The following is a 14,916-nucleotide window of genomic DNA, read 5'->3' as shown; positions in this document are numbered from 1 at the left end:
CTGATGAACATAGATGCAAAACTTCTCAATAAAATTCTGGCAAATAGCTTATAAAAACATTAAAAAGACAGTGCATCATGGTCAAGTGGGGTTTATCCCAGGGATGCAAGATTGGTTCAATATACAGAAATCAATAAACATAATTCATCACATCAATAGACTTAAAGCTTTAAGAATCATATGAGCATCTCAACGGATGTAGAAAAAGCATTTGACAAAATACAGCACCCCTTCATGTTCAAAACACTAAACAAACTAGGGATAGTAGGAACATACCTCAACATTGTAAAAACTATCTACAATATGCTCAAGTCCAACATCATTCTAAGTAGAGAAAATTGAAGGCATTCCCTCTAAAAACTGGAATCAAAAAAATACTGTTTTACCACTTCTATTCAATATAGTCCTGGAAAGTCTAGCCAGAGCAAATAGATAGATGAAAGAAATTAATGGGATGTAAATAGGAAAAGAAGAACTGAAACTATCACTATTTGCCAATGACATGATTCTATATTTAGAAGACCCAAAAAATTCCACCAGAAAACTTCTTGAGCTATTAAATGAATTCAGCAAAGTAGCAGTATATAAAATCAACACCCATAAATCAAATGCGTTTGATGAATCCTCTGAAAGAGAAATTAGAAAAACTACCCCCTTTGCAACAGCCTCAAAAATACATACATACATACATACATACTATACTTGGGAATCAATCTAACAAGAGAAGTGAAAGACCTCTACAATGAAAACTACAGAACCTAATGAAAGAAACTGAAGACCTTAGAAGATGAAAATATCTCCCATATTTTTGCACAGGCAGAATTAATATTGTCAAAATGGCCATACTACCAAAAGTGTTATGCAGATTTAATGCAATTCCTATTAAAATCCCAATTTCTTCATAGAAAAAGAAAAAGCAATCATGAAATTCATTTGGAAAAATAAGAGACACAGAATAGTCAAAGCAATCCTTAGCAAGAAGAGTGAAGGAGGAGGTATCATAATACCAGACCTTAAACTATACTACAGAGCAAAAATAACAAAAATGGCATGGTATTGGTACCAAAATACATATGAAGACCAATGGTATAGACTAGAAGACACAGAGACAAACCCATATAAATACAGTTATCTCATACTAGACAAAGACACTAAAAACATACATTGGAGAAAAGACAGCCTCTTCAACAAATGGTGCTAGGAAAATTGGAAATCCACGTGTAGCAAAATAAAATTAGACCCCTAGCTCTCACCCTGCACAAAACTCAAAGTGGATCAAGGACCTAGGAATTAGATGAGAGAACCTGCACTTAACAGAAGAAAAAGAGGCTTAAATCTTCATCATGTTAGTTTAGGATCTGACTTCTTTAACATTACTTCGAAAGCACAAGAAATAAAATCAAGAATCTATAAATGGGATGGATTCAAACTAAAAAGCTTCTTTTCAGCAAAAGAAATAATCAATAATGTAAAGAGAGAGCCTACAGAATGGGAGAAAATTTTTACCACACTCACATCAGATAGAGCACTAATCTTCAGGATATATAAAGAACTCAAAAAATTTAACGACAAAAGCAAATAACCCAAACAATAAATGGGCTAAGGGACTTAACAGACACTTCACAGAAGATATACAATCAATCAACAAATACATGAAAAAATGTTCAACATCTCTAGCAATTAGAGAAATGCAAATCAAAACTACTCTAAGATTTCATCTCACTTCAATCAGAATGACAATTATCAAGAATACAAGTAACAATAAGTGCTGGCAAGGATGTGGGATTGCAAATTGGTGCAACCCCTCTGGAAAGCAGTATGGAGATTCCTTAGAAAACATGGAATGGAACCACCATTTGACCCAGTTATTCCACTCATCAGTTTATATTCAAAGGACTTAAAATCAGCATACTACAGTGATGCAGCCACATCCATGTTTAATTCATAATAGCTAAACTATGGAACCAGTCTAGATGCCCTTCAACAGATGAATGAATTAAGAAAATGTGTATATGTACACAATGGAATATCAGCCTTAAAGAAGAATGAAATTATGGCATCTTCAGGTAAATGAACAGAGTTGGAGAATATCATGCTAAGTGAAATAAGTCAATCCCAAAAACCCAAAGGGCAAATGCTTTCTCTAATATGCATATGCTGATCCCTAATGGGGGAGGAGGGCTAGGGAAGAATGGAGAAACTTTGCATTTGGCAGAAGGGAATGAGGGAAAGGAAGAGGGAGTGGGAAGGATGGTGGAATGAGACAGACATTATTATCCTATGTATGATTGCATAAACGGTATGACTGCATTGTGTACAGCCAGAGAAATGAAAAGTTGTGCTCCACTTATGTACAACAAGTTGAAATGCATTCTGCTGTCATGTATAACTAATTAGAAAAAAATTAAGAAAATTTAAAAACAAAACTGATGGGCACAGTGACAGATGACTCTAATCCCAGCAACTAAGGATGTTGAGATAGGAGGATCATAAGTTCAAGGTCAACCTCAGCAACTAAGAAAGATCCTAAATAATTTAGTGAGACCCTGTCTCAAAATAAAAAATAAAAAGGACTGGGGATGTGGTTCAGTGACTAAGCATCCCTGAGTTCAATCTCAGGCATCAAAACAAAACAAAATGGATTCTTTCATATGTTTTCAATTTAAGTCAGATCTCCAGTTGTTCCCCTGACCACCTTGCAATATGTCAATCATTTCGGGTACAGTGGTGGAAAAAAAAAATCCTGGAAAATTAAACTATCTACGTATCAAATGAAATAACCTTTTAAATTGTCAGAAGATTATTTTATCCTCCTATGTAGCCATCTTTAATAATACCTACCTTTCCACAAATTAAACAAATGAATTTTACTCTGCTAAATACAACTCCTGCCAAAATCCTTCCCTATAGAAAGCTGAGAATGAATGATATGCCATAGTAATTTAAAAATTAAAAATTCAATCTTGCTATAAATCTACACTTTGAAAATTATTTTATGTACTTGATGAATGCTACTGTTGGTTAATGCCTAATATGTGGGCATAACTGAGGCTTACTTACTGGCAATTATTTCAATTACTTCAAACATTTGCAAAGCTGTTTTTGTTTGTTTGTTTGTGTTTTTTTATTTTTTATTTTTTTGGTTGTTGATAGACCTTTATTTTATTCATTTATTCATATGCAGTGCTGAGAATTGAACCAAGTGCCTCACACATGCTAGGCAAATGCTCTACCACTGAGTCAAAACCCCAGCCCTGCAGGGCTGGTTTTATTTGTAACTATTTCTGCCTGAAAGGCAAATTGATGGATTTCCTCACACTTTGTAGCTCATGAATGTCCTGTATTTTGCTCACAATGTATTAACTCTTCTCACTATTTCAGTATATTTCTGGGCTTGCAGAAATGTACTGCAGGAAGGATGGCCTTATGCTGGTAAATTTTTTTGTTGGCAGTCCTGCTTAAGAGCCAGATGAGATATTGTAGCAAGTTCAAGTCCAAAGTCAAAGAGATTAGAAGTCACAGAGCTACCACTGTTGTGTATATTTTAATCAGGTATGCACAACCTACTGTTTTCTAAACAAATTAGTTTTTATCTGTGTTATACCTTAAAATTTATCTGCTGTGAGGGGAGGGCCCTAATTTTCTTCCACTCATAGGGTAGCATTATTTACAGTTAAGGAGGAAGAATAAGAAATTCGATACTTTTTCCTTAATGACTAAGTAAACTGATTTTGACAGGTGATTAGATTCTGAAAGTTAGAGGCAGGAAGGATGACTAGATAAGAATGGTCCACAGAAGTCATGAGGCATGAAGGAAAGGTCTGGTCAACTGTTAAGTACTTCAGAAAAAGCAGTGACTCAGGATTTGGAGGTTGTGAGTGGAGGGCAGAAGTGATAAGTAGTGAAGTTGAAGAAAGTCATTTCAGTAGAGGGCACAGGGAAAACATAGACTGTGCTGCATCAAGGAGGAAAAGGGACTAGAGAAGCAAGAAGCTTTTCAGAAGTGAGCAAAGAAAGAAAGAAGAAAAATGGGCAGGAGCTAAAATAAGGCAAAAAGCTAAAATTTATTTATTTTTAAGATGCCTGAAAGGTAAAATAAATATAAAAAGTGAGAATTTCAGCCCCAAAATCTTTGAAAAGCTACAGAATTCAATCTAGAACTGCCCACTCTCTATCTCTATTGAACTGTCACAAAAGCATTTCAAAGTCCAAAAGTTCAACAGTGAATTCAATATCTTTCTTCCAAAGCCTGTCTTTCCTCTAGTACTGCTTATCTTTGTAATAGGATCTGTTTATGTGGGATGCAGGCAAAAAACCTAAGTCTTCCTGCACTTTTCTCTCTTACCGTTCCACCCTGTTTTAATCATAACAAATGACTTCTTGTTCCTCTAATGTATTATTTTGTTTCTTACCTATGATAGGTATATCATAGTGCTTTGCTCATGCTTCTTCCTTTACCTAGAAGTTTCCTCAAACCCAAGCTACATAACTACAAAAACCAAGAGGGGGAAAGGAAGGAAAATAAAAGAGACTCAGCACATTCTCTTCTATGAAGCCTTTCCGAAATATGTCTTTGCACCCTAGGAAATTTAACCATTTCTTTGTTTAGTATTCATTCCCATTATTTCTAGTGGTCCTGATGACAATTTATTTTTCCAAGTAAGTACAGAAACAAATGGTTGCCATCTATTATTACCATCATAAAAATAACATTTTATATGAAAATAATTTTTATCAAACTACCTTAATGTCACATTAAAAGATGCTTGTTCTTTAGAAGGTTAGCAGCCTTACATTAACTATACTTAAGACATACTACGTCATTTCTCACTTCACTAAAGACCAATGAAAATAGCACAGTGCCTTAACAGATTCTCCTCACTAATACCCTAACACTTCATTCTTCTCCTTTGTAAACATACCTCCCTCTGTATTTACTAGTTGGTAAATCCCTTAGGAACATAGTTTATAAATACTTAATCTTTGTATCTGCAATATTCAATCTAGTCCCTAAAACAAAATAGATATGCAATAAATGTTTGGTAAAAGTATAATGAAGAGAAAGCAATAGAGAAAAAATATATAAGGGCTAAAAAGGAGATGAAAGAATATCTTTGAAAAATAGCCACCAACTTGTAATTGAAGCTGTAGATGGATTAGTGATCTCTAAGCCAAAAGGATTCTTGACTTGTCTCATTTGCTTTTTGAAAACTCTTGTGTTGAACTGGGTCTCTTCTGAATTTCTCAGAATTACTGGAACATCCCAACCAAACCTAAAGAAAAGTAAAAATAAAACATAATTTTAACAAATGTTGAAATTTTATTGTCATATGTATAATGTGCTTCATGAAGCTAGTCCTTTTAACACAGATTGTTTAAAAGAGGTTGTTACTTAACTTATACTATTTTGCAGAATTAATCTAGTATTAAGAGAGATTAGAGGTCCCATAGCACTGCAACACACAGTTCAGCTGGCTGAATCAACATACTCTTGAGAATAAGAGTTATATTGTTAATATTCTTAATAGCAATAAAGGAACATAGTGATTTTAGGTAAATTATACTTAGTAGCAAAAATAGTATAGAATTATTACATTTTTAAAAAGATGTGAAAAACAAATATACATTCAATATGCAGACTACTTGCTATAATTTATCAGGCAAGAGAACTTTTAAAATACCAAAGATAGTCCTTCATTTACATAAGCAATTTTCTATTTTTAAATTTCATGTAAAAATGTAAACTCTGACATACACAGTGAACAGATTTGAAAGGAAAATGAGACTAAACTCAAGTTTTAGTAAAATTTCAGACTTCGATATACTCCTTTCTCTATATATACATACCAGTAATAGATAAGAAATAAAATTAAAGAGACCTTGCTGAAATGAGTAAGCAAAACAGTATATTTAAACAAAGAAATAGTAATATTTAGCATGGAAAAAAAACCAACTTTTTGCTATAACCACGTGAATGAATTTCAAAAACATGATGCTGTGCAAAAGAAACCTCATACAAAGGAGCAAACATTGTATGATTCCCTATTATAAAATTCCTGCCAAGAACAGTGGCACATGCCTGTAATCCCAGCAATTTGGGAGGTTGAGGCAGGAGAACACAAGTTCAAGACTAGTCTTGGCAACTTAGTGAGATCCTGTATCAAAATAAAAAGTAAAAAGGCCTGGGGTTGTGGTTCAGTAGTAGAGCACCCCTGGGTTCCATTCACAGTTCTTACAGTTCTGAAAAAAAAAATAGAAAGAAAGAAAAAGGTAAGTAAAGAAAGGAAATTCTAAAGTAGGCAAAACTAACTTCTGGGAGAAATAAAAAAGAGAACAAAGGTTGCTTCTGGGAGTACAGGGGTAGGAAATGAGTGGGAAGGAGCATAAAGAACCTTTACTAGTGATGAAATCTATATCTTGATGAAAGTTGAACTGAATAGAAAGTTTGATAACACTTGGCCAATGATATGCTTGAGAACTGTTCACTTCATTGTATGTAAATATTACTTTCAAAGAAAAAGAACTACGAACAAAACAAACACTAAATTCTAGCTAATAATAGTCATGCTCTGGTACTTATGAATGAAGAGCACAACTTCCTTTGAAATGTATCCCAAAATAAGATGGACTGTTAATTGCATAGAAGATAGATGAATGGACAAATATGTAATAAGAAAATTATAATAATTTTGGTGTAGAATCTAAGTGATGGGTAATGTTCCCTATATAATTCTTTCTATTATTCTGTTTGAAAATTTTTATAATAAAATGTTGGAAAAGAGACATAGCTGGGTTTAAAAATAAGTATCTTAATGGATCTGAAAAGGGAAAGAAACATAATGAGTAAAGCTGATGCCATGGTGTGATGGGCCCTGAGTCTTGTAGCAGGCAGTGGCAACTAAGCCTTCACATACTAGGAAGCCAGTAGAGGTTATCTATCCAAGACAAGGGTCAGATCGAGGTTCATAATACCAGGAGCTGGTTAGGCAAATGTCAATCTTGAGCACAACTATCATTATAAGTCTCAGTCTTAAGACTGATCTAAGAATCTAGGTGTAAATAATTATAAAATCATACCACGAAAATTTAGGTTGAAAACTAAGATGTCAAAACATGACAATAAACCTAATGCTGACAGGACATCAATAAAATTAACAAATAGAACAGAAATCCATTCAAGATGATGAATTTAATTTTATTGGACAGAAAAACCTGCTCTGACCCTGCCTAATAAAGCTGGGAAGTAAGCGTCTACCAGATGAAACTGTTTGCAAGCATCTTAACTGTGACCCAGAGAAAAGCTCAAGAATACAAAAATATCCAGCATCTCATAAGGTAAAATTCACAATATTTTTGCATCTAATAAAAAAATTAATAGGCATGCAAAGAATTAGGAAAATATTACCCATAATGAGGAGGAAAAACTAAATAAAAGGTAATTAAAGTTTGAACATATTATATAGCGACATGGACGATATAAAAAAGACCCAAATCAGGGCTGGAGTCGAAGCTCAGTGGTAGAGTGTTCACCTAGTCCATGTGAGGCACTGGGTTTGCTCCTCAGCTTTACATTAAAATAAAATAAATGTATTATGTCCATCTACAACTAAAAATACCTTTAAAAAAAGACCCAAATCAACTTCTAGAGATGATAAATACAATATACTGAGATGAAAAATACACTGGATGGGATTGACTGCAGAACAAAAGATGAGTGAATAAATCTGAAGGCAACATAATAAAAAGTACCCCAATGAAACAGGAAAAGAAAACTGAATAATAATAATTAAAAAAAAGTCAGTAAAACAAAGGACAATTTCAAGCAGCCTAATATACATGTAATTGAAGTCTACAAAGCAAAGTCAGAGGACAGATAAAGCATTTAAACATATAATGGTCAAATTCATTGAAAAGTATAAACCCACAGATCCAAAAATTTAATGAACTCTAAACACGTGAAACGAGGAAGAATACACTCAAGCACATTGTAATCAAACTGCCTTAAACCAGTGACAAAGAGAATATCTTAAAAGAAGTACTGCATAAGACAGTAGTTATTCTTAGCAGAATTAATGAAAGCCAAAATATCTTTAAAGACATAAAATAAAAAGCTGTCAGTCCAGAATTCTATACCTGTAGTTTTTCAAAATCAAAAGAAAAATAAATATTTTTTCACACATAACAAAAGCAAAAAAGAATTCATCATCAACATCATTTCTTGCACAACAAGAAATATTAAAGGAAATCTTTTGGGGAAAAGGTGAATGATACCAAGTAGCAATTTAGACTGTTACAAAAAATGTACAGCACAGAAATGGTAATGACGAGGGGAAATATAATATTCTTCTTATTTCTTTTTTTCCTTCTTCTTTCTTAAACCTCTTTAAAATATTACTTGAAAGTTGACAGTATACCACAAACCCTAAAGCAATCACTAAATAAAGTTATTGCTAACAAACCAACATAAATCACTTAACTAATGCAAATGAAGAATGAACAAGAGGGGAAAAGAAAGAAAGTACAGACAGGATAAATAGAAAATAAGTAGAAAGATGGTAAACTTAAATCCAACCTTATTGATAATAGCATCAAATATAAAATGATTAAAAGACAAAGATTATCAGATTGGATAAAAACATAAGACCTAACTACATGCTGCATATACAAAACCCACTCGAAATATAAAGACAAAAAAATAGATTATAAGTAAAATATGGAAAAAATATAGCTGCTAATACTAATCAAAAGAAAGCTGTAGAGGCTGGGGATATACCTCAACAGAAAGTACTTGCCCAGCACACAAATGTCCCTGGGTTCAACTCTCAGCAATGCGGGGGGGGGGGGGGGGGGGGGGCCTGGAGTGGCTATATTAATGTCAGACACAGTAGATATGAGGGCAAAGACTATTACCAAGAGTACAGATGGCTATTTCATAATGACAAAAGGATTAATTAATTAGGCAGACACAAGAATTTTAAATGTTTATGCATGTATTTACAGAAATTCAAAACCTAAAGTAAACCCTAACACAATTGCAAAAACAAACAGAAAAATCCACATAGTCAGCAATTTAGACACCTCATGAACTCAATAACTGGTAGCACCAATAGATAGAAATATCAGTAAAAATAGCAAAGACTTGACTAATACTATCAATCAATTTTACCTGACAGGTATAGAACATCTCACCCAATAATAGCAAAAAATATATTCTTTTTAAGTGCATTAGAAAATTTACCAGAGAGGGAGGCCATATTCTGGATATAAAACAAATCTCAATTCATTTACAAGATCAAATCATAAAAACTATATCTGGCCACAGTGGAATCAAATAATAAGTCACTAACAGATATCTTGAAAGCTCCCAAATATTTAGATTAAATAGCAAACTCCTAACTAAGCCAGATTTCAAGGAGAATTTTAAAAATTATGAACTAAATGAAAATGAAAATATATAAAACAAAATTCACGTGATGTTGGTAAAGCAATCCTCTTAGAGAAATTACAAGTCCTAAATGGTTTGATCCTGAGCACTATACCCTCCCCACCAAAAAAAGAAAAAAGCACCAAACACCGGCTGCTCAATCCTATTAAATATAGACCTCCAATTAATCAAGTTTCAGTCAGATAAACAAGTACAAGATAACAAATTGTTTCTTTCTTTGGGTGGTACTGGGGATTGAACCCAGGGGTGTGCCATCGTGGAGCTACATCCCCAATGCTTTTTTTTTTTTTTTTTTTAAAGACAAGGCCTCCCTAAATTGCTCAGCCTGGCCTTGAACTTGCAATAGTCTGCCTGCCTCTGCCTCTGCCTCCTGAGTTGCTGGGATTAGAGGCACCTGATGATGGGTTAACATTGTAGATCCAGAATTTCTTGAGAATATATCCTGGGCCTAACAAACTAATAATCCATTCTCACACATATTCCCAGGTTCCCACAGGTACAATTTAGCAAAATCTTGCAATTCTTTTATAGGAAAAGCTATTTCCAGCCAGACCTGATTTTTGCTCCTGTACTGTGGAATATGCAGAGATCTCCATCTCAGGGCAAAAGGTAGGACTAAGTATGGATATCCCTTTGCAAGAAGACTGCTCTAACTGTAGTTATCACAGGATCTTCAAATGAGGGAAGACTAGATTTCTAACACATGAAAGACTACCTTCATCAAGAGGGCAAGCACAGAGTAACTGGGGTTTCAAGATTCTCAGTGTGTCCATGTCTATCTAGATGTCCCCACTCTAAGTTTAGAGGCCCACTTCTTTCTTATCAATGTGCTAAATAAGACACTAAAAGGCTGTAAAGTCTATAACCAGCACAATTAAAACTGGGTTAAATTTTTAGCAAGATAGACCTTGTGGCTATACAAAATAAAATACTTTAGAATCACAGAAACTCTGATTCTCTGAGACTTGATTTGAGAGTTTCAAAATTTGAGTTGGTCATTTTCTTTCTGTAAGCGCTCCAGTGAACTCAGCAGCAACCAAATCAGCTCTCCCTCAGCCCTTGTAGGCATTGTTCCTGCTGTAACAGTCAAATGCTTTAACTACTTGGTCCCCCAAGGCAGCTGCTTCAGAAATAATTTTATCACCATTAACCAAAGGTAGTAATTTAATAAATTAAATTATACTACATGCCATAGATTATTAGAACCTTATTTCTCATTAGCAAGAGCTGAAGAAATAACCAATTCAGCCCCCAAACCCTATCTCTAATGATTTTTTCTTTCTAGGATTCCATTCTTAGTAACACTTTATCAGTTAGGGTCCAGAGAAGAGAACAAAACCACATCAGTTATTTTAACAGAGAACTTAAACATTAAAAAAAGTTAACCAGGGCTGAGGACATAGCTCAGTATAGAGTGCTGACTTGGCATGTGTGAGGCCCTGGGTTAGATTCCAGTAAGGACAGAGGGTTAAACCAAAAGTTGAAGGAAAAAAAAGGCAAAAGAAGGGAAACTGAATATCAAAGAAGTAGTAATAGCAGGAAGCAGTTATTATTCCTAAGACAAAGGAATAGAGGGAAGAGAATTACAACAGTGCAGAAATTTAGAGTAGCAACTCCATGGAGCTAGGATTCAGCTGAGGAAAGGATATTGGTATTTTTAAGGGGTTGCAATGAGATTAGTTCTAGAACAGTAGAAAACTAAACTGGAATAACTTGAGACCACTGCCAGAATAAAGATAGATAAGAAAAGGAATCAAACAGAAATCAGAAAGCCCCTTTATCCTCTTAAAGCCTTCCAGTCTCCCTCCTTTCTTGGCAAAGCCTGACACACAGAAAGCTAGCAAAAGAGAAATATGGTTTAGAGTTCTGCCCCAGATTCACAGAGGTATGGCATGAAGAGGGGTGGTTTGAATATGTCCTGGCCTAATAAACTAGCTATCCATTCTTATACATATTCCCCAGGTTCCTACAGATACAAGTTGCAAAATCTTACAATTGTTTTTATAGATAAGCTGCTTCCAACTAGGTCAGAAAAGGTGGTATGAAGTTGAGAGACAACAGTTTAATAACCCACAGTTAAGAGGAAAGCAGGGGGTAGCTGCTGAGTTAGGATCCTTGAGTACTTGAGACTGTTAAAGAAATATCACACATCCAATGGCATGAGTCTTTCCTATTGCTATTGATATCTAGTAATCAGATGATCCTATTCTTTCTCTACTTTCACCAGTATAGGTGAACACAAAGCAGTAGAATGAGCAATGGGAAAGAAACTACACTGAGGTAAAAACCAAGACAGAGAAAACAGATTACCAAAAGGGAGGCAGGTCTCTTAAAAAGTATTAAGGGAGGTCTTTAAAACAATGAAAATTATGGTGGGCTACTTAGTTTACCCTCTGGTCCTGTTTTCGTGAGATCAAAATAGAATCCAAATTTCTTCATTTATAGTCATTAAATCTGTGACCTTGGCTTAGGTTTGCAAATAATAGTCAAAAGTTTAATTATATGGGCAAAACTAAGCCACTTGAAAAGAATGGTTGAGTTAGGCTCAATGAGGCCTAATCAGGATAGAAATGACTGCCACATACATGGATGGTCTTGTGGCTTCAGCAGTGCTTTGGGAAGCAGAACTTCCACCCTTATACCTACATGGATGATTGAGTAATTGCTAAATATTGAAACTAAGCCTTAAATCTGGCAGGGTCAATCATAGTTGGGCATGGTGGCACTCATGTGTAATCCCATAGACTTAGGAGGCTGTAGCAGAAGGATCGTAAATTCGAGACAAGCCTCAGCAATTTAGTGCAGCTCTAAGCAACTTAGCAAGACCCTATCTCAAAATAAAAAAGTCTGGAGATGTAGCTCAGTGGTTAAGCACTGCTGGGTTCAATCTATGGTACCAAAAATACAAAAAGTGAAAAACCTGACAGTCAGGATTTGAACCTCGGTCTGTCTTATGCCAAAATCTCTCAATATCTCAATCTCTCAATTTAAGTACATAATATAATTATCAACTAGGTATTGATTTTCCTAATGGAGAAAAATTATGTTTAAGAGGATTACAGCAACATTATAGTCATTTTAAAAACTTGTGTTAAGACTGCTTTTCATACTTGGGCAACACCTTTCTAATTTCTAGTTACAGATTTTCTTGAAATGAATAATAGCAATAAAACTTGATGGGTCAAGAATAACAAATTATGGAAGACTGGTTTTCATCTTTCCCCATCCACATACAAAGAATTTTCCATTCTTTCACGGGCAGGTTGGGGAGCAGTATGGAAATGCTAAAACTTCGATTAGTTCCTAAAGATGCCATGTATTTTCAGAAACTGACAAGGGCCTGTGTTCTTTCTTTAAAGTAATGACAAATAATCAAAGGGTGTTTTTGAACTTGTTTTACAAAGCCTGCTTTAATCACTAGAATGTACTTCTGTACTCAAGTTGTGTTCTCTGAAATGCTTCTCTTCTCAACTATACACACTCACCTACTTTTCAAAAAAACTCATTCTCCAAAATTCAGCTCATGTCTTTCTCTTCAGTGGCGTTCTCTCAGAAGGGTCAGGTCATGGCTGTTATCACTTAGACCCACTATTAGACACATTTAGAACCACCATCTTTTCAAAGGGTCTTATGAAGGCTGCAGCCTTGTGGGCTAGTAAAATGATTCCAACTTTATTTATAAGGCTTGACTCAACACAATACAATGGCATCTCCTCAAGGGAGAAAGATAATCTATGGGCCAGAAGAATTAATTGCTTAGGAGTTCTTTAACAATCTATCCTCTTTGTCTACAAAGAGGTGTCTGCTTCAACACCATAGTGTAATTTATTTCTAAGGTCTCTTCCAGCTCTAAAATTTTTATTTTTATAATTCTATCGACTATTCAAAAGGTGTGGAATTGTGGAATGGGCATAGAAATCATTAAATTCTCAAACGGTAACTGATTCTGAGAAAAGTTCCACTTAAAGACCTGAGGTCAAGTGTTTAGGTCGGTCAGAAACATTAACAATCACTTCTTGTTACTGTCCATGACTGTACACTGAACAGCAGGTGACTGGTTCACTCTGAGCACACAGTAGGCCTCAATCGGGAAAAAGCCTGCGGGACAAGTACTATTTCCCAACATCAAGACCAGACGCTTCCTGGCGGCTTTATCCCCTAGAAACAAAGCTGGTTAAAATATCCCAATCCGGTACCACTCCAGAAATCCGCAGCTCGGGGGGGTCCGGACGGCGAAGCCTGGCAGTGACGCAGGTGCGGTGTTCACCTGGTTCTCCCCCAGCAGTCAGTCGCAGTGCTCCTCACCGATTACCCAACGGCCTCTCAGGCGCCCCAGTCCCGTGGTTCCTGCTCCTGTCCCCACTGGTGCTCGCCGCGACCCCTCTTCAGGGTTGTCTGGCCCTTCGTCCCTTGCTCCTAGCCCTGGAACACTTACCATCCTAGTACCAGGCCGGTGGTCACGATGAAGCAAGTAAAGACCACCGCGATGTAGAAGAGCGGCGAGTATTCATAGAGCGTTACCAGAAACACCGCAGCCATTAGGGTCCCCTGGGCTGAGCCCGGCTCCAGCCGCCCAGCCCAGCCCAGGCCAAACCGAGCCAGCTCGGCCAGGGGTAAAAGCCACTACGGTGCCCCAAAGCGGACAAACTTTCTAGTTCCTCCCTCACCAAGGATTCCCGTGAGCTGGAAGTAGAGGCAAGCTCGCAGGAGGTGGGAGCCTGCGTACCAATCACCGCGTCGCCAACAGAGCGTGCCACGCCCCTCCGCTCCCGCCTCAAGCTATTGGCTTCGTGGAGGGGCGGAGCCCCAAATCGCACCGCCCCCAACTCCGGGGATTGGTAGCCTGCAAGCACCTCCTTCGCTAATCTGGTCCAATGGTGATCACTGTTCTGCCGGCAAATTCTAAATAAAAATTGGAACCGACTCCAAAACGTAGGCAAAGGCAGGTGTTTTGGTGCCCAAGATAAGCAATCCGAAATCCACGTGCATCGTTTCCAAATCCTGAAACTCTACATAGGCAAATTTGGGAAGAGAAGGTCAGGCACCTTGGGTTCTATAAAGTGAAATAACCTCACACCTATTCTTTTTTAATCTAGAAGATTTACGCAATAGGCACAATAAAAAACACAAAAAGGAGTCTTCACCAAGCAATTTATGCACGCCTTGCCATCCTTTTCAAGTTGGACTGAAAATAGAGGAAAATCAACGTTGCGTATCCAAAATTCTCTTTAAAATGAAATAACCGGGGAGCGGAGCGGTGGCACACGAGTAATATCAGCTACTCCAGAGGCTGAGAAGGAGAATCCAATTGGCTGAAGACGCCAACCCAGGCAATTTAGCTAGACGCTATCTAAAAATAGAAGAGCTATGGATGTAGGAATTGGTAGCACTTCTCAGGGTTCAATCCTGAGTATTGAGGGCCGGGTGGTGCGGGAAGAAAGCAGAAGAGAAAGGAAGGAGGATAATCGTCC

General features: G+C 36.5%; 1 protein-coding gene across 1 annotated transcript in view; it reads right to left on the bottom strand.

Annotated features, from left to right (window-relative positions):
• Cgrrf1 (cell growth regulator with ring finger domain 1) overlaps positions 1 to 14,149 on the bottom strand; it is a 34,581-nt gene extending 20,432 nt beyond the window's left edge. Inside the window, exons 1-2 of the mRNA XM_005337959.4 lie at positions 13,881 to 14,149; positions 5,134 to 5,273 (exon numbers count right to left, since the gene is read on the bottom strand). Of these exons, the coding sequence (XP_005338016.1) occupies positions 5,134 to 5,273; positions 13,881 to 13,984 (244 nt within the window). The 5' untranslated portion in view covers positions 13,985 to 14,149. The remainder of the gene's footprint in view (positions 1 to 5,133; positions 5,274 to 13,880) is intronic.
• Between the last annotated feature and the right edge of the window lie 767 nt (positions 14,150 to 14,916).

The sequence above is a fragment of the Ictidomys tridecemlineatus genome, chromosome 5 (assembly GCF_052094955.1).
Source record: "Ictidomys tridecemlineatus isolate mIctTri1 chromosome 5, mIctTri1.hap1, whole genome shotgun sequence".
NCBI classification, from domain to species: domain Eukaryota; kingdom Metazoa; phylum Chordata; class Mammalia; order Rodentia; family Sciuridae; genus Ictidomys; species Ictidomys tridecemlineatus.
This window is presented reverse-complemented; position numbering and strand designations above follow the sequence as displayed.